Source organism: Mchenga conophoros, linkage group LG7, assembly GCF_057382185.1.
Source record: "Mchenga conophoros isolate Kocher_MC1m ecotype Shallow Benthic linkage group LG7, M_conophoros_male_GT1.1, whole genome shotgun sequence".
Lineage (NCBI taxonomy): Eukaryota > Metazoa > Chordata > Actinopteri > Cichliformes > Cichlidae > Mchenga > Mchenga conophoros.
Genome location: NC_140532.1, coordinates 64,139,132 through 64,159,856, shown reverse-complemented (window position 1 = coordinate 64,159,856; position 20,725 = coordinate 64,139,132). Strand labels below are relative to the sequence as shown.

General features: G+C 42.1%; 1 protein-coding gene across 4 annotated transcripts in view; it reads left to right on the top strand.

The window, feature by feature from the left end:
• wwp2 (WW domain containing E3 ubiquitin protein ligase 2) overlaps positions 1-20,725 on the top strand; it is a 61,019-nt gene that overhangs the window by 28,254 nt on the left and 12,040 nt on the right. For all 4 annotated transcript variants that reach the window (XM_085280758.1, XM_085280759.1, XM_085280756.1 and 1 more), the window contains 3 exons: positions 4,854-5,028; positions 18,049-18,103; positions 19,414-19,495. In XM_085280758.1, the coding sequence (XP_085136884.1) occupies positions 4,854-5,028; positions 18,049-18,103; positions 19,414-19,495 (312 nt within the window). The remainder of the gene's footprint in view (positions 1-4,853; positions 5,029-18,048; positions 18,104-19,413; positions 19,496-20,725) is intronic.

The window sequence follows — 20,725 nt, the reverse complement described above, 5'->3', positions numbered from 1 at the left end:
CTGTTTCTGTTCCAGGCTTGCACGTCAGCATAGGTAGACAATAAAGGCGCAGTTTGATCTCATTGCCCTGCACCGAACGGTTGAGGACATTAGGTTTAAACTGGACTAGGTTGAAATGCCCTGTGCCACAATGATTTAGGCCGACGCCTAAATCATTCCTGAAACATCAAAGTCAAAATGACAAAAAAAAAAGAATGTTTTATCAAAGAAAAAAGTAAAACTTAAAGCAAAACTGGCCAAAAGAGAATGGAGTTTATTATGACTAAACAGCAGTGGAGTGTGTGAGTCAGCAGTGTCGACGATGGAAAAGCAAGCAGAGGTGTTGTGGGACAGAAGGAAATGAGAGACGCTTTATTGTTCTGAGGCCCTTGTGAAGCACATCAGCTGACTGGCTGCTAAAGTTGACAGCGTTCTGTTGAAACGAGCCAAAACAGCCTCTGAGTTGGTGGGAGGGGCATCTGACCCCTGTGAGCTCTGATTGCAGCAATTCCATTGAAGTGAACTTGCCACAAGAATTTCAGTTCTGGGTGGACTGTGACTTTAAAATTAAAGCTGAACATATAAAGTTCCCTCCCAGTCTTGGTTTCTGCCCGATCAAAGCTTCTTGTTTTATTAAGAGCACGTTATATGTTCTCTGGCCATAAACACACACATTGCACTGTAACTGTGCCTAACGCTGCAGCTTGATCGTAGTGTTTGTGTGCGGAGGCATCGTAACGAGAACACTGTTTCTCCCTCTTCTGGAGTACAGTGTTCTGCCAGAGTTCAGCCCATTTACCACATTTTTACTTGGAGTGAGTATTGATTGATTTTCAGAGCGTTTGACTGGGTGACAGAGAGAAAGAGAGGCTGTTTTTAGGAAAAGGTTGCCCCCCCCAAACCTCCACCTCAGATTTTCCATACAAGGAACGAGAGCGTGGGGGCCCAGAGAACAAAAGTCCTTTCTTCATGCCACATGTACTTCCATCCACCACTGTGCTGGCGGATGGCCGTTGTGGCCCTTCAGAGGATCAATTAGCAAACTAATACTGCGCTAACGCTCCAGATGTACACATCAGGAGCTGTTTAGAGGATGAAGGGGGTGGGGTTGGGGTAGTTAGGCAATAGTGTTTTTTAAAGAATGAAAGCAATCCAAAGCCAGACTGAGGAGAGCTTCTCACATTGTTCTTCATCATATCATTTGCAGGGTTTGTGAGCAGTAACACGTCACAAGCTCAAAAATTTCTTTAGACCAAACAGACTAAACTGAAAAGCTTTTGTTTATTTCCAGTATAGCATTTCAAAACATCAAATGATTACATCTTGACTAAAATGGTTAGAGTTAAGAAGAAGTACAGCATGCCAGACCAAAGTGTAGCCGTGATTTCCACTTAAAAAGTCAGTCTGAAAAACTTAACAAAGCCTTAAGCAGTAATCAGATCTGCGGCTGTGTTACTGAGCAACAGTATTTTTTCTTTGACGCTAAACAAACCAGAGTTCAGATTGAAGCTATCATGACCGAGCCCGGCCTGAAGCTTTAATCTCATTCTGCCCTCCACGGGAAACCCATGTGAGATTACCTTTTCTGTCTTGTTTTTTGACTATCCACTCTTTGTTGGTTAACGATACACCTAAAGGTATAAATTCTTGCATTTTAATTCTGTTCAGTTTACTTCTTTTGAATTAAATTGTATTTATAATGTACAAAATCACAACAACAGTCATCTTAAAGTGCTACATCCCCCTATAAGCAAGCACTTGGTGACAATGGGAAAGAAAAACTCTCTTTTAGAAGAAACCTCCAGCAGGGAGGGGCGGCCATCTGTTGTGACCGTTTGGGGGTGAGGTGAGGAAGAAGGAACGAAGCCACGCTGTGGAAGAGAGACAGAGATGATTAATAATAACTAATGATTCAATACAAAGAGGTATATAAACACATTGTGAGTGAAGAAGAAACACAGTGCATCATGGGAAGCCCCCAGTAGCTTAGACGTATTTTGGCATAACTAAGGGAGGATTCAGGGGTCACCTGGTCCAGCCCTAACTATATGCTTTATCAAAATGTAAACTTTGAAGCCTAATCTTAAAAGTAGAGAGGGTGTCTTTCTTCCAGATCTATACTGGAAGCTGGTTCTCCAGATGTCTGTTTTTAAATATCCTAAAAATCACAAGTAAGCCTGCAGTCTGAGAGCAAAGTGCTCTAATTGATTGATACAGTACTATAAGGTCTTTGAGATATGACGCAGCCTGATTAGTCATCACCTTAAGTGATGAAAAGGATTTTCAATTTGGTTCTGGATTTAACAGGGAGCCAATGAAGAGAATCTAATATGGGAGAAATAAGGTTCCAAAAGAGGATGCGTCAAGGTGGCATCCCAGTCCCATCCCAATGCCTGAACCACCAGCTTTGGCCTTTTGATATAAGGAGCAGCGGCTCCAGGCTGTCTGCACTCCTCACACTAACTCTGAGTCCACTCTACAGAAGAAATCATCTCAGCCGCTTGAAGATGCAACTAACTCTTTCTGCTTGGAGTATAACCCAAAATGGAATCGACACTGAATGCTCATATTGTTCACCTAATGTTGTTTTTTTCATTATTACCTTTTTTTCCCACCAATAATTCAGCAGTTTAAGTAAGTCAAGCACAGACAGGAGACGGAGCTAATAAGTGTTGCTTTTGATTGACACGGTTATAAATAATGATTGAACTGTTCAAACGAAGCTCAACACTGCACTGTGTGATCTGAACATGGTGATGGGACTGTAGTCTACAAATTCCAGGAAATACGCAGAGTAGATGGTTAATGACATGGTACCATAACTGGTACAGAGCGTCAGAGACAGATAGCCCAACTGAGGAGAGACTCAGACGGGCCTCTGTGGGCTCTGGGATTTTCCTCGGCTCCAGTAAATAACAAGCCAGCGCTAATATCAGAGAGGGAGCAGAGTTTTCTTGTGCATTTTAAAGAAAGCTCAGAGGCATCGTGGTCAGACAGACTGTCCCTCCACCAAATAACTCGCTGTAGTCATCCGTGTTACTGAAGTGTCCTTGAGAAAGAGACTTCTTTGCCGGGGCTGTCACATGATCCTCCTGGTTTGTCTGTGTTTACATTCATGCACTGCGTCACCCATTAGTATCATATAAAATATCATATCAAGTTCTTAGAGAGCTCAGCAGTGTTTTTAAATAATATATATGTAATAGTAATTTATCTAATTAAACACCTTATTGGATCGCTTGCTTTCATTGTATTTGTTACCATTTTTTAGTTACTAACTTTTGAACATGGGGCTGCTGTCTGGTTATTAGAACCAAAAAGCCTGACTTAAAAAAGAATTTGAACTGTACTTTTTCCCCCATCATTAACAATTTAACAAGTAGATGAAAAATTATTATTGTGGGCCGGCATTAAAACTAATTATTTCCACTTACCTTGACCTAACTATGCATGTTACTTTTCAAGAAGATTGTTTGTCCTGAGAAATGCGTAATGTGTGTCTTTGTCCTAAGATGTAACCAAGTCCAGGATCTTCTGTTGCATGTCTTTTATTTTCTTCCATCTCACTGTGAGCTTGTTCTGCTGGGCACTAAAGCCTTAAATACCCAACAGATGAAAATTATTACCATTTTGTGTTATATAAATATGCAGGCATCCAATAAAACATGATGCAGCAAGTAAACTCTTAGCCTCGGTTGGTAAACTAAATCTTCCATGCAGTTCTCCTCCTGCAGCCTGAATGTGAGTTTGCATATATGCTTCAGTGCAACAAAACTGAGCCTGTTTAGAGACTCAGGTTTGCAGCGAGTGGTCCTGGACTTTAGACAAACTGAAAGGCAGCGGCTCCAGTCATACTGATTCTGTGTGAGCCAGCTACACTGCTTGTATTATGCTGATTTCAATCAGTCGTTAAGTAGCAGTTGTGCTGTTCTCCAAATATATGAAAGGTAAAAAGAAAAAATGTAGCAAGACAAGAGTGGAGGTGTGGTGCTGCTGTGCACGACTATTTATTTTCTATCTGAGGCTGTCTGTGTGCATTTGGATTTTTTTTAAGCTGGTCTGTATCTGCAGTGAGTGTTTTTAGCCTTCGGAAGTCGATGCTGTTTTCTCTTTACCAAATTCTGTTGAACTTAAGTCAGAGATACAAGAATAGCAGCAGAGCAGCAGTCGGTCCTGGTGAGCCTGGGGAGCTGGTTTGTGTGTGTTGGGGAGGGGGGCTTTGTTCATGCGTTTGTCCTCTGTGGGTCTATTCTTTGTGTGTTTGTCTTTAAGTAGACTGTCACTATCTCAGTCCAAGTCCAGACCTCCTGTCTCAGGGGAAGAATAGCATGTACATAAACAACTGAGCACTCACATGAAGGACATGGTTAGTCTCAGTCAGAAACCTGACATATTCCATTGTTTTTACTCATCATGCGTAACGCCAGGCGTCGGCTTAAGGAGAATAAACTACTTGATATTTCAGGCTAAGCTAAAGTGATAACGTACTAAAACAAAATTCAGCTAGCTTCAGTCTCTGTCTCTTACAGCTGATTTTTAGGTGATTTACTGGAGCACTAATCCAAAGCAAGATTGAGACTTTGGAATAATCTTAAAACATCCTTAAAAAGGAAGCATTAAACAGTTTTCCATCGGAAACATTCCTTATGCCTGCCTCTTTTCCTTTCCTGAATCCTACTCTCTATCTGCCTCCTCACTGTGTTTTCCTTCCTTTTCTCGTCTGTTTCTCTTTCCTCGTCTCCATAAATAAGTACCGTTGCTATCAGCAGCTTTTCGATGCAACCACCCACTCTTGAAGCGATTAATAAAATCTTGTTGAAAGGCACAGCGCCCGTTGCTGCCCCGACTAACCCTTTCTGCGTCCCCCCTTGCAGCTGGGAGAAACGAGTGGACCAGCGGGGCAGGTTCTACTATGTGGACCACAACACCAGAACCACCACGTGGCAGAGGCCTACAGCCGAGTCTGTGCGAAACTACCAGCAGTGGCAGAGCCAGCGCAGCCAGCTGCAGGGCGCCATGCACCAGTTCAGCCAGCGCTTCCTCTACCAGGTACCACAGGGTTTTAGTGGTTTCCAGCATGCAGTACACTGGCCTTTAAAGAGCTCAGTCAAAGATGTTTTTGAATACTTTAAAAATGTTGGAACAATTGGAAAGTAACCCCACTAGTAGCATATATCCATTTAAGCTACAGTGTTGCAAGTTGAGAACAAATAACCTTGGTGGTTAAAGCCCTTAAATGTTTACAACAGACTCTTGTTATCTCTCTGATGCATAAACCTATGTGGTGACAGCATTTCCAGATAACACCAAGCATCTACTTACATATTCTGGGTTATTTTTCTGGCAGTGTTGGTCAATGCTTTGAGCCAAACCATAAACGTGTGTCTGTCCATCCAACTCCTCATAAATCTATCTCAACAGCTGATCATCTGATCGCCTTTAAACTTGCTGGTTAAACTGTTTAGGACTTAAACGAAGTGCAGTGGTGAGCAGTTCTCATGTTTTGGCTAAAAGTTTTTTTTGAGTACTGCATGCGCCACTCTGTCCACAGGACAGGGTCCACACGCACACAGAGTTTACCGTATTCCCAGATTTCATAACCCTAAATTTACACAGTATTTAGGGCTTTGCAGGCATGTGTAGATACATATCCCCTTTTTAAACCTGGAAGTTTATTATTTCTTATTATGTGAATTGTTGCAACCAAAGATGCCCAGGGTTAAATTCTTTATGAACATGCACTACACTAGTGAGGTTGCAAAAATCTCTGGGTCTCTTCCACGGTGCGTTTTGCCCTCGCTGAGCCCGATTCTTCCTGTTAAAAGGGAGTTTTTCCTTCCCGCTGTTGCTGAGTGCAAAATCCAAGGAGGTCATTTGGTTATTAGAGTTTTCTCTGTTTCATTGTAGGGCCTTTACTTTACAGTATAAACCACCTTGAGGCAAATGCTGTTGTAAATTTGCATTACATAAATACAACTGAAATGAATTGAAAAGTGGCTATAAATTGGTCAAGTGCTGAGACGAGAGGGAACGCGGTACTGTATCTTGGTATGTCTGAATAAAGCTATAAGGAACATTAATGTAATAGCCACCTAGTCTCAGTAAAGCTGTCTCTTTGTGTCGTTTAGACACAGCTATCCTCCCCCATTCTGGCGGGTTTGAAATTGAGGAAAATAAAGTTGGTTAAAAACACCAGACTTTTGAGGCGGAAGATTCCATGTTTTGGAAAAGCCGTCCTTCATTTAGACTGAGGAGACGGTGAAATTCTTGAATTTGGCACAAAACGTTTGCTTTGTTTAGATTTGGACATGACTGTCACGCAGGCACCACGAGACTAATGTCTGTATGATTTGAGTAAGTCGAGCAGTCTGAAGGCGTCGTCTGCGGGGGGTTAGGGATGATATTTGAGACTTGTTTATAGTATTTTTCCAGCGCAGCCAGTTGATGTTTGGCCGCACTTCTGACAATCACAATCTTCTCCATGAAGCAGCCAAGGTCAGATTGCAGCCAGACAGTAAAAACTTATGGGGCTAAAACAACAGAGCCTTCTCAATGGACCATTAGTAAAAAAACGCCTTAAAACTCTTATAGGCTTCTATAAAAACACCCCGCCCTGCACTCCCCGTGCTGGTGTTTCAGTTTTTATGAAATCTGTGTGTTCGTCTCAGTCTTTCTGTTTTACTCTGTCTGCTTGTGTCGGCTTATTTTATATGCTTCCAGCTGTCTGATTCCTTTGTCGTGTTTGTCGTCTTTGAAACAACCTTCACTTGTTTTTTATCAGCTTGTCCTTTTTGCTCCAGTCATTTTTTAAATGCACTCATCATCTTTCAGCTCTTTTATCCATCAGTGAGTCCCTCCCTTTTTACACTTGTTTCACTCATTGTTGATTTCACGATGGACAGTATCTGTTTGACATGATCTGAGTTTGAACTTGAAGGCAAAACATTTAATGGAAAACACTGTCAAAGTTAGCTTTGGTCTTCATTGTGGCTTGTATTTTTCCTGACTTCTTGTCTACACACGTTAATTACTTTGGACTGCTGCAGTTGTTAGGGATGCATTGATGTGTTATGTTGATCAGATCACTCTGAAATCTCCAAAAAGAATGGCACGATCTCCTCATTTGACTTTTATACATAGCACAGACGAAGCAACAGCAAACAGTAGGTAGGTTGGAGATACTTTCCAGCTGCTGCGTCAGCAGTTTTCCTTTGTTTCTATGTTTGCAGAAGTTTTCAACTAAACTGAAAACAGCAGCCAAGTGAACCTGCACAGTTAATCATCTCAAAAACGGTCATTCATCTGTCGGCTTCTTACGATTACAAAGCATAATGTTGTTATCAGGTGTGCACTCGGAATGAGAGCAGAGAGAGGAGAAATTAGCATGATCATAAATTACAGCCTGTGTAGTAAAGGCTCTAATACTGAGCTGAAATGAGAGAAGTGCTTATAAAGAAGGCGAATTATTGTTTATTTGGTCCTGTTCTCAGGTGCTAATTTAATTTTAATTTAATTCATTTAACACTGATATTGGATTGATGTTCTCTATCAGCAGATATGCATAGACAGGGTGTCCGTATCAAATGGAAACAGTCCTCTTTTGATTACATCACCGGTCTTTCCTTTTATTTTACTTTTTTTCACATTCTCATATAAGATGAAAGCTGTATCAGTGTTTGTTATCTCGATCTGATACTGAATGCTGTCAGATTTATTCTCCACAATCCTGTTACAATGGTGGATGGCTGTATTATACATGGTCAAACTCTATGTGAAAGTAATCCCTTTGGCTGAAAGCCGTGACTTTAGAACGAGGATATCCCTAAGACAGATGAGTCTTTTAATTATTTTTTTTTTTAAACAGAGCAGTGGATTTTAACATACCGTTTCTAAATATCTTATTTTTCTTTAGAAAGCATAAATTATTTAAATTTGCACACAACAACAGAATTATTTTGGAAAAAAAATCAGGATTATTAGACATTTTTATTGAACCACAGCACAAATCACTGCTGTCCAATGATGTGCTTTGACTTTGTAATGCTCAAAGCTTGTAAAATCAAGTTAAAGCCTGACACCTATTTTACACACAGTATAAAAACCTTTGAGCTGTCACTCGAGCACATCCTGCCAAAAACAAAACAGGGGGCGTGTGTAAGACTACAACAAACAACTTCAAGCTGTTATCCAGCAAAGAGGATACACGTCTGACTATTTAGCATCAGGGAGGCTAATAATTTAGTTTAATTTGATTAATATAGTTTTTTTGATTTTGTGAAATAATTTTATTTTAATGTAAAATAATGAAAGCAGTGTTTGGAAAAGCTACGTTAAAAATCCTTGCACTGTTTAACAGTACTTGGAAAATCAAATTTTCATACAGGGGGTAAGAGTTTTGTCATCTGTATCAGTTGTAGCTATGGGGACAGAAGCCCCACCCACCTGCTCTTCATACTTTTTAATTGCGAGGGACGGCCAATCAGAAGAAAGGGTTAAAGGGAGGAGGAAATGCAGCTAGAATAGTTTGAAGCTCCAGTGTACGATAAATGAACATTATCAAAGATTATTCTCTGCCCAGGTAGAGTTCAAGAATAAATATATAAAGGAGGAAATGAGCAGTGTTTTTCACGCAAACTAGTGAATTTAAAGGAGGATTCGTGGTCTGCTGATTATTTGATGGCGTCTGCGTCACCTGTTATCTTCAGCACAGACGTCCTCTTCGTCTTAGCTAATCAGTGCAACAGTGCAGTGTTTTGGCTTTTTAATTTGTGCACAAATTTTTGTATATTTTTTTTTAATTAAATTTTTCTAATAAACCTCAAATTCACCTTTTCTCCCTGACCTTTGTCTTGTTGTGACATTTGAATTTCCCAGCAAAGTGTATGTCTGTGTCAACACGATCAGCATCTTCAATGAGGCATCGTCTGAGAACAGACCCCACTTCTTCACCCGAGCTTGGCCCCGATACTCGATGATGTGAAGAATATTTTCAATCAGGTCCTTGAGCAGACTAAGCAGAGGCTGACTAATGGCCAACTTAGCCCATATGTAAACATTTCCAGTGATGTCAGATTGTATAAGTAACGTAAAAATAGTTGAACAAACAAAAACAAAGTTATAAGCGGTGTCACTATTCATTCAGGTTTTTAATGTCCGCACAGAAAGGTTCAGTTCGAGCTGGAAACTTTTTCTTTCCTCGCCCCTCCCTTCCTCCCTCTCTCCTTCCAAGTGTGTGAGAAAACCCAAGAGTCAGGTCTGCCCTCCGTGTTGATAGTACACTGCTCTGTCTTGGAATGCCCACACTGCTGATAGCAGCGACTATTTATGGTCCCAGTGTGTGTGAACAAGGAACACACACACAAACTCTTCATAGTTTTCCTGTGAACACAGCCACATGTTCTGCTGCCTGGCTCACACTCTCACCATGACTCCTCCAAAGCTTTCTTCCATTTTTTCCCCCCCAATTACATTTTTTTTTGTTTGTGGTGGAACTTTACTGGTAAATGTCCCATTAGTCAAGTTTGCAATATTGGTGATGATATTGTGATATGGAGCTATATGATCTTGCCATGCAGTCATGTGCTCCTCCTCTGTGTGTGTTGGTGCAGATGTGTTCACAGGGCTGTAATGTTGAGGTCAGGTGCCACATTTCTCCTCTGAAGCACATGACAACTAAAGAGAGCCAAGGGGCCAGTCGCCCTCTTAAATGGACCATGCCGCTGCAATGAGACTGTGCACACACTCAAAAACATGGACTGTCTAAAGCTCCATAAACACAGGCACCAAAGTAATCATGCACTGGGTGTTGTAAAGGAGTTGGACACTCGAGTACTGAAACTTTTCAGCTGCTTACTGATGGTTTTGTGTGTCTGCCTTTTTTTTTTTTAGAGTGGGAGGTGAGACGATTTTGTTGGTAGTGACTATAGGACACACTTTGAACTAGAGCAGGGCGATATGGCCAAAAATATTTATCACGATATATATTTGAAAATTTGCGATAACGATATAACCGACGATATAATTGATGCGAGACAAAATACAACTCCACAACATTACTAGCGCAAAAAGACAACCTTCCATTTATTTTCACTTAAACAAGAAGCTGGTTTTTATGTACATTAAAGCTTTATAAAAATGTAACAGTGCAAATGCAAATTCCTTGCTGAAAGTTTAACCAAAAGGCATTTCCAGTAGAAATGGGCTGACATGTCCTGAGCATAACCATGTATAATATCCACTGAAGTTAAAAAGAGGTGCTTTGCAACATTAAACTGCAGTGTGCAGTACGCATTTTTCGGACCATAAGGTGCACGGGATTATAAGGCACATTAAGTGAAACAAAGCAGTCAGATAAATCAAACTTTATTAAACTCATTCTTCTTGCTTCCTCCACTTCTGTACCATTGATTCATTAATGTTGAATTCTCTGGCAGCTGCTCTATTCCCATGTTGTTGCAGTATATTAATGACTAACCTCGTATTGTGGATGGATTATCTCAGTTGTTCTCCTGACTGAAGTTTGGTCCGTTTACAGCATCCTGCCATGCGATTGCATTTGTCTCTAACCATGAAGAACCTTCACGTTAACTTTTATAAGTGGAAAAGTGTTAGTGTTCGTCCTCCAGCTTCACTGTTTATGTTATGCTAACATAGCTGTGTCGCTAGCGATCACGTAGCACATCATTATATACCAGCTAGCCCAACTTCAGTAACCCTACAAACGTCACTGCTGTTTAGTTTCCTGTCTTCATCTATGTTGGAAGTGATAGCAGAGCTGTACGTTTGATTTTTTTCAGAAATCTCTCAGTCAGAACATGCAATATCATGCTTAGGTAACTAGCGAAACTAGCGAGCTAACTTCCGCTAGCTTCCTGCTAACTTCTAACTCCGTTAAATGTAATAACTTTTGTTTTCATGGATGCCTGGAAGTTAAACTTTATAGTTACACCTGGTAAAGCAGCAATGCTGATCGTTTTATTAAAGATGAAAGAATTTAGACAGTTTTTAACTCTAAGTGATGCTGCAGTGTTCGTTTGACCTGAAGCATACGGAGTTTAGGACCCAGATTACTCCCAGATTTAAGAGCATCTTAGTCCGACAAATATGACAATAACAACGGCCGCTTGCATGTTCTGCAAAAAAATGTGCTTTGTCGTGTATCTGACGAACACCAAACCAGTTCCACATCACTGAAGTTGCACCATTTTTACAAACCAATTCTGGTTCATCTGTTTCACTCAACAATCGGCCATGTGCGTATGAAAACAAAGGCACTGCGCATGCGCGTTTTACTCCCATTCTATCGCGATATGTCATTTTCCTATCGTTGCCTAACATTATACCGGTATTACCGTGAACGGTATAATATGGCCCAGCCCTACTTTGAACAGAATGCTTGAGATTTTAAGGTTAGCTGCTTTTGTGGTATCTGCCACTTGGGCACTTTTTAACATCACATTACTGCACGGTATTGTGCAAAAGTGTTGAGAACATGGAAAATAGGTACAACGATTTAACATCTGCAAACATACATGGAGCTACAATATATATGTGTGAAAAATAAAGCCTGTACAACTGTAACAAGTTTCAAAGTCAATATTTGGTGTGACCCTCTTTATCCTTGAACAGTCTGACCTCTCTGAGGCAGCTTTCTTGTAATTTCTTGAAGTAGTCTTCAGGAATAGTGCTCCAAGGTTCTTGAAGGACATTGAAATTTCTTATTTGGATGTTGGCTGGTTTTTTTTTTTCTTAAATTCTCTGTGAGCATGATCCCACACTGCTTCAGTAACATTGAGGTCCGGGCTCTGGGGAGGCCAGCCCATGACTGAGTGTTCCACTGTGTGTCTTTCTACCGAGGTTTGCTTTAACAGCATTCACAGTGTGTTTGGGATTATTTTCATGCTATAAAATGAAAGTGATATTAATCTGAAGCTTTTCTAAATGATATAGCATGGCGGGTCAAAATCTGACTGTACCTTTCTGTGTTCACAATTCCACCAATTTTCACAACATCTCCAACACCGCTGGGTTAAACGCAGCCCCAATCCATGACAGAGCACCCACTGATCTTTACAGATGTTTTTGAACACACGGATGAAATCGGATGTCACTGTCCCCACATGCCAGGGCAGCGCAGTTCTGTAGTAGAAGAGTTGACGAGGAAGCGGTCCACCTTTGCCAGTTGGGTTGTAGAGGGCTGTCTTTTTCTAGCTCTCTTTACAGTGATGTGGAAAAAACAAACAGCTTTTAAACTTTCAGTTTTCAGTGAGATCTTAACATCGTTCAAACGGCAAAAAGTTTTGACTTGATGGTACAAGAGGATTCATCCCAACCAACCAAGAGTTTGCAACAAATGCAAAAAGATATTTTAAAAAATTGCTTTGTGAGTTTTTTAACTCGAATGTGAATATTTTGTGCACTTTTTATTATCGCATGACTGTAAAAAAAAAAGATTGTATATCTCTTTGAGCAGATTTTACCTTCGTGATATTTTAGCCACAAAGCAGTTAGGAGGGAAAATAACTGTCACATTAATGTGGAATGAAAATAATGATTGCAGCTGCAGTCCTCGCAGTAATAGAAGTTCCAAATGTGTGTTTGGCGAGTAATTGCTGCTCGTTAGAAGCCCCAGTGAGAGTAGCTCGCAGTCATTAACTGCTGTTTTCCGGCCCTCCCCCATTTCTGCCTTTCCTTTTTATTTACCTCTACTCTTTCCTTTAACCCCTCCCCAATCTTTCTGTCGCCTCTCCAGAATCCCCCCAATCTCCCGTTTCCCTCTCCAAAATCCCCGTTTTCTGCTTCGCCTCAAAAATATCTGTAGTTTTATCTCTACTCGTTTCAGATAACCTCCCCCTTTCTTACCCTCTTCATTCTCAGCTCTCACATCACTCATTCACTCGCTCCCCCTCACCTTCCCTCAGAGGCCTTCCTCCCTCCCTCGTTTCCCCCTTGCCCTCTAACTTTTGGCCCTTTCTGGCTGCAACAAGGACTCCTTAACAGCTCTACCTGAATCAGCCCTGTGTTTTATCACTTGAACAGAAAACTCACACAGTCCACATGACTGGATGTGACGTCGACTTCTGTTTACACTCAGTTCGTCATAGAGCACTTTTATAACAGGAAAGGAACAATGAACAGAGCCTATAAAACTGCACTCATGCTGGTCTTTATATCATTGTGAATTTATTCATGGAAATTAGAAGATTTAAACCAATTAGGAACTTACTGTGTGCTGTCAAATCGAGTCTTTAAGCCCTCATGGCAGTTTTCATAAGAGCTAGTGCTGTATCCTTTCAATTTCCAAAGACATTTTGGCCAATAATCTCGTTCAGAAAAAGAAGTCTTCTCAGCTTGACAACATTGTTTAGAACTAGTAATAAAAAGTAATAAAGTAATGCACTTATTCACATCACTTATTCATCAGCAACAGTGTTTCACTTTCAAGCAGAAACGTTCTTGTTTTGCTGCTTTCCTTCATCGTTTGCGAAGTTAACGTGTGGTTGTAGACTTGACTAGACAACACAAATAGATGTGACATTATAGTAGGTTAGTGTGTAATATGCTTCATAATTTTTGGAATTTAAGTCAAGTTAAAAGTCAATTAATTGAGAAAATCATTCAAATATTTTTTGGGAAAATTGAAAATAATTAGTTTCCACACTATGTACACCATTTAAAATCACAGAGTGACAACAACGTGTTTGTATCTGTTACCTATAATAACGACAACACCTCAAGTCAGCCCTACATGTCTGCCATACATCACAGTATCAGTTTATTATTGTAGGGTCTTTACCATACAATATATAGTGCCTTGAGACAACTGGTGCTGTGATTTGGTGCGATAAGAATAGAGCTGAATTGAACTGAAGACTGTCCTTTAGAAGGAAAAGAGCAGCAAGTAAGTATAAATGTTTGTCCATTTCTGGCTGCTTCACGGGGCAGTAGCAGTTTAAGCTACCTAAACTACCAGACCTCCCAGACCTCCCTGTCCCTAGCCACCTTCTTCAGCTCTTCTTCAGGGGCACCACTGTCCGAAGCCTGGGTCCTGGCTCTACTCTGAGGTCTCCTTCTATTTGGTCATACCCAAAACACCTTAATTTGCTCTTTTCCATGTGGAGGAGTAGAACCTCTACTGTGAACCTCTGAGAATCCCTCCATGAATCACGCCTTTATTGTGTTAAAGGAGCTTTGGTGATGCCAGCAGGTGTCACTTTGCCCCTGGTAGAGTCTCCCAAGGCAGATTGGTCCCGGGTGAGGGGCTGGCCTAAGGTTGATTTAGAGTCAAAGTGACCTCTGAAACAATGGACCATGTTTATCAGGCCTACCCTGGATCCAGGCGTGGGGCAGGTGCTGGTTGGCGAGCCTCTGGGGCCCTCAGCCTGAATGAGCCACATAGGCCAGCCCTCCCATGGATTGTTCAGCCGCAGTGTGGATCAGGAGGTAGTGAAAGGCAGAGGGCTTAAAACCGGCTCCCGGGACATGTTTCACATGTCTTTGTTTATTTGTTTGTTTATAATTCAGTTTTAATCAGTTATTAAGGTTTCCTGATGAGCTTTCCCTCGCTGTCTCCCAGTGAGTCTTTTCCTGTTTCAATACGGTAGGTTCTGTTCATTTGATTAACACCAAGAGTGATGGAGCAGTGAGTGTGGTCACAGTCATAGAGTCTGAAAAATATCAATATCCAGCAGTAGGTTATTGATAACATGGCAGTTTAGCCCCATTATTACACCTACCCATGGAAAGAATGACAAAAATATGTTCGAAAGTCAGTCAAGTTTAATGTGTTGCTCTTCAAATGTTGTAGTTCTTTTTTAGCATTTTAACTTCACTGTCAGATGTTCTTTGGCATATTGTTAATACATCACATAACACAGAAAATTACATTATAATCAATCCGAAAATCTTTCAGTACATCAAGAAAAAGAGTGGTTAATCATCACTTTTAGTTTAAGGTTGTAAAAGTATCTTTAAAAATCTCATATAGGTGTGCAGCTGTAAATTCACACAGCACCATAAACACTGGACAATTATGAGCCATTAATTTGTTTGAATGTGTTAGTTTCAAAGACCCACACAGATAAAGTGTCGACTGGCTCATGAACTCCCTGACCTCAGATTTTCCCGTCTCCAGCTGTGCACACACCATCCTCTCTGCTCTCTGCAGATGTGGAAAGCAAGCAACAAGTCCTCTTTGCAACCAAAATGTGACGAAGGATTTCACAGTGCAAAAGCATTTCAGTTTTGTTTTGTGTGTGTGTTTTTTTTTTTTTTTTTTTTTTTTAACTTGCCTCTGAAGTGTTAAAAGCAACCAGCTGAAATTGCCATTTTCACCTGTGGTGCCTGGCCTTGAACGAGGCCTTTGTGGCGTATTTCTTCCAGGTCCATAATACCCAACCTTTATTTCACACTTTTGTGCCAGCACGCCGCTTTTCCCTCGCTTCCTCTCCCCTCCCTTGTTTTCTCAGCCTCCTTTTCTTTTCTTCCCTCCAGCCTCACTGCGTCTGGAAGCTGCTGAAGAGCTGAATGGTCAGAGCCAAGATGAAGTCATCGTGTCTTTATATCATTATATTCTCCTTTTACCTTTTTTAGTCACAGAAAACCCATAAGGGTGGGGCGCCGGGGCATAGATTGGCTGTCGATGGGAACAACACACACACACACACACACACACACACACACACACCCTTTAACCCTGCTATGTGCCCACTCTTGCTCCTCCAGCAGGCCCAGTCCTTTCCATCCCAGTTCCCTCACTGTTTCCATGACACAGCTTCTTTAAATGGGCACAGTCACATTTTTTGGAGGGAGGGGGGGCGGGATGGTGTTTAAGGTGATGCTGACATTCGGTGGATAGTACTTCACTTTATGGTTACTCAGGAAATAATCATTGCTTGTGTGGTGCAATATGTCTATGTGGGAAAAAAAATCTTTGAAGGTTCACCAGCTTTCATTTGGAAAATGCTGGTTTGCCACCTTCCCTTCATAGCCAACAGAAGACAACAAAGACTACCTGTGCTGTCTAAACCCGCCCCTTAATAAACCAGTGCTCAGCCTGTTTTCTAAGAGTGTAAATTAGGTTATTTATTGCAGCTACAACTGTCCAGTTGCACGTTTTTGAGGAACTGCTCATCCAAACATGAATGAGTGATTTGAATCATTTGACACAGGAAACCAAAGACATAATGCAATATCATGTTTGAGTTGAGAGGTTTCGTGTTAGAAATAGGCTCGGGCTCCACATTTAATTCGGTTCAATTTGCACTTGGCGGCAGCAGGAAGAAAAAACTCCCTTTTAACAGGAAGAACCTCCGACAGGAGCAGACTCAGGGAGGGGCGGGGCATCTGCTGCGACTGGTTGAAGTTCAGGGAACTGAGAGAAAAGACACACTATTATAATCACTAAACTTAGGGGTAAGAGGTTGAATCCAAACAATCCAAATCATTGATAGTTTGTCCCCTTTATAACTATTGTGTGCTGGGATGATGTAAAGTTAATGGTGTGGCGGCTGTAATTAACTGGTGGGCTGCCCAACTGCAATAGTTGGAACTGGAGCATTTGTTTAGGTGGCTTGCTAGTTGGCACAGACCTTAAAGAGGTTTGTGCTTCTGTTTTTGTGGTAGTTCATTTATTAGCACCCACACAGTCAACTTAGAATCATGCAAATGCAACAACTTAGCAAAATGCTAACATTAAGGCTTCAACCTGTATAAAGTCGCCGCGTCCATCTTTTATATACAGTCCCTGGTTTGTGTGTCATCTCTCCACACATGTTGGAGCAGAAACACAAAGTGTTTTTACCCAAAATATGACAGTGGGCCTCATGGCACTGCACATACTCACTCACGTCCTCAGCAACACACCCAGCAAGTTTGGCAGAGTGTCGATCAGCTGTCCATCAGAAAGGTCGTGAATCCGCCTAAAAGTTTTTCTAATTGATTTCGGGGGGGTTTTCTCCCAAGCGGAGCTTTTTATGGCTAAATAGCAGCGTTTTTATTTACAGCAGCACCACAACATGTTGTCATGAGAATGAGGAGCACTCTGCTTGGAGGTGCAGGGAATGTTGTTGAAGCTGCTTGCGACACACCTAAATCGTCCCTTTTGATAAAAATCTTCTGCTAACTCCTAACAAGCATCTTTTCAGCTGCTTTTCCACTCATGCTAATATATTCCTGTGTGTGTGTGTGTGTGTGTGTGTGTGTGTGTGTGTGTTCCCCCATAAGAACATACACTGACTGACTGTTTGTCATGGACAAACTTTCCACACCATGGCGCACACATGTTCTTTTTTTTTTTTTTCATTTTCAGTGTGTATGTGTGTGTGAGTACAGGCTGAGTAAACCCCACAGTGGTTTCCAGGCCCAGGGTGAATAAAGGTGCCTTTTGTCAGGCGTGGGGTGGGTGGGGGCCAGGGAGGTGGGTGGTGTCCAGTCTGGAACAAGCATGAATGTTCCCTCAGTTCCCTCAGACATCGCACTTCCCTGCCTACTTTCACAGCAGCGCTAGAAGAGAGCGAGAGAAAGGAGGCGGTGGTGGAGGAGGAGGACCTCTGGGTGGGGTAGGGAGGAGGTGAGCGGGAAGCTGGTGGGGGGGTGGGGCTTGCATCCAGCCAGTGAGCTCATTGGAACAGCGTTGTTGTTTTATCCTCCTACCGAGCGTGTAGTTTTTGGAAGGCATACGAGCCGCCGGCCGGCCAGCTCTCTCAGTCGCCCCTCAGTGCTGAGGCAGAGAGGAGCTACCCCACTACCCCGTCCTCATCCACCTTTTCTCCCCATAACCCACACATACACCCTCACTTAGCCACAGATATCGCTGAGGGAGGGAGGTCGAGCAGAGACTTGGTCGCGACAGTTAGGAGCACCTGTATGAGTTTTTCTCAGTTTTTCTTCACCCACCTGAGCTCTGATTGGTTTATTCACAACATGTTGTGTGTTTTTGTTTTCCACAACTTTTTTGCGATGGTGGCGACGAGGACCGAGAGAAAACCGGAGCAAAAGCAAGCTATGAGAGGAGACACTTAAAGGTGTCCTAACCGGATTTGTTTTCTCTCTGTGTTCCCCCCCCCTCAGCCATCCGGTGCTCCGGTGGAAAATGACCCTCTGGGCCCGCTGCCTCCTGGATGGGGTGAGTTCATCTAACGCACGCACACATGCACACACTTCTGCGACTGTTAACAAACTCCAGGCAAAGACGAGAATATTCTAAAATCGTCTCCAGGTGTGCTAGATTTACAGCCTGTTTGAAAAGAGTGATTCTGCCTCCCTCACCGGTCCTGCAGGTAGGTTTGGCGACACTCAAACTACCTGACGTGAACCTTCGATTTAATGGTTCAAAATGCGCTTTCCTTATGTGCGTGCAGCTGTTAGGTGGAGGTGTTGGAAAACAGTTGCTGCACGGTGAAATTTTCCCTCCCTTTTACAGATCTCAAAGCACATTTTTGGAGATTTCAAACCTTTCTTCTGGTTCTGTGGCTATTACATTTGTCCTGAATCACTGACATGTGAGCCAGCCAACTGTTAATTGATTGATAAATCCCTCCACTGATGGTGATTTTCATTCCCGTGTAGAAAAGCTGGATAAAGTGTCTCATGGTTTCTTTTCAGCGCTCTACTCATTTATCACTGTACGCTTTCCTTTTGCTCTGAAATCCACAAATTACAGAGGGCTGCGTTATTGATGGGGCTCTTCATCATCCACCGCTGCCCCAAAAGAGCAATGTAACCGGAGCCACGGCGAATTGTCCCCCGCACATTCATTCATAAACGAACGCTGCTGGCGGCTCCCGGTCCGCCAACATTTTCACAGACTTCATCACAGCCGTGTTCTCTCCAAAAATAAAAAATAAAAACCCCCAGCTTTCTGCCCGTGATGCCTTTTCAACATGTTGCGGTACCTCAAAACCTCAATTACATCGCTGGCTCTGATTTGCTTCTCGGGTGCGCTTTTTTTTTTTTTTTTTTTTCTCATCTGCGGTTGCTCCGATTTGAAAAAGAGAAAGATGGGAGATGGAGGAGAAAAGAAGGGAAAGTGGCAAGTGGGGTGGTTATAGTAAAGTGGGGGGTGGAGTGAGTAGGAGTTGCAATGCGAGCACTACTGTTTCTGAACCCTCCACACACTCCTGTTAATGAGAAAAAGATGTCAGACCAGCGGCGGGAGGAGGAGGATGGGGCACCAGTGTACACTCTCTGCTGTATGTCTGTGGTCACTCTGACACACACACACACACACACATATTTTGCTTTACCCCGGTGAGGTATTTGGATCACCCCACAGCGAAATGCCACAAAGACTCGCTGCTTTTCTCTCATAGCGGCGAGATTTTTTTCTTCTTCTCCTCTCGGTCAGGTGATCCCTCTGATCCCGTCGAGTGTGGAGTTTTCCAAGAACCTCTGAGCCCACTGAGCATGCTCCTTCTGCCCCATTTGTCTCCACAGAGAAGCGTCAGGACAATGGCAGGGTGTATTTCGTCAACCACAACACACGGACGACGCAGTGGGATGATCCTCGGACCCAAGGGTGAGACAGCGAGCTGGAAAATATCTCTGTGTGCGTGCATGTGTTGGCCTGCTTGTTAGGTGGCGTGCCGCTTTGGGTGTTTGCTCATACTCAAGACGTGGTAGTCATGCACAGTTTAGTATGACAACACAGTGACTCATCTACATTATGATATAAACACGAGTAGAGTATTATCCCCGAGAGGAACATTTATTTCACAGCCTGACATAAGTTTAAAAAAAAGCAGCTTTACCTCACATTATGTTGGACACAGGTCTGATGCGCTGTTGGTCATCTCGCTCACTTTCCTGATTTTCCTCTCGTCTCACCCATACTAGTTGACCCGCTGACATTTCAGAGTTTGAGCCTTCTTTGCATCTTCTTCTGGAGATTCAGTTGCTCTCCTCGGTGTGTTAGATACACCTTTGTTGCCATTCTAGATCTTTTCTAGAATCCTAAAAGCATGATTTTCTTCTTGTAAATTATTCATTTTTTAGCATGCAGCCAACTGATTATTTTCCCCTTCCCCTTTTATAGAGTCTTTGATTCAAATTTTCAGGCTAGCCAAGCAAAGCAAAAACACGTTAAAAAGACAACGTTTACGAAAAGGTGAAAAGCTGTGTTGTTCTTCTTAATTTTCATCCAAATTGGTTTGAAAAGTGAAAAACGCTGTTCCCCCTCTGCATTTCTGCAAATTCCTCGGACAACAGACAGATTTAAAAGCAGGCACTTCTTAGTAAGTAAAGTTTATTTATGTAGCACTTTTTAAGACAGGAATCTATTACAAAGCTGTATTAGCATCGTCACCTCTTACTGTGAGGTGGTGATGCCACTGTGTTAGCCTAGCATCCGGGAACACGATAGAAAGGAAACAGATTCACAGGCAGATCAGGGCGACTGCTATGAAATTTATTGTGATTAAAAAATATAGAGCATGTAAGAAAAGAAAAAAAAAGTGGCCATAATGCGTTGGAGTGCATGGATTTGGTGAGAGACTCAGTCAGAACTACACAAAAGCATACAAAAAGAACAATTACTCAGATTAATATCACACTGCTGACACCATTTATACATCCGTATTTAATTTTAAATGATCAGGTTTTCCGTCAGTATCGTTGCACTCCTTAATAAGTGTGTGTGTGTCTGTGTAAAGTTGAAACCATTTCACAACTAAATAAAAGATCAATCAAATATCGCATTGAACAAATAAAAAAATACACTTTGTATTTTTTAAACACGGGGTGCTAAACT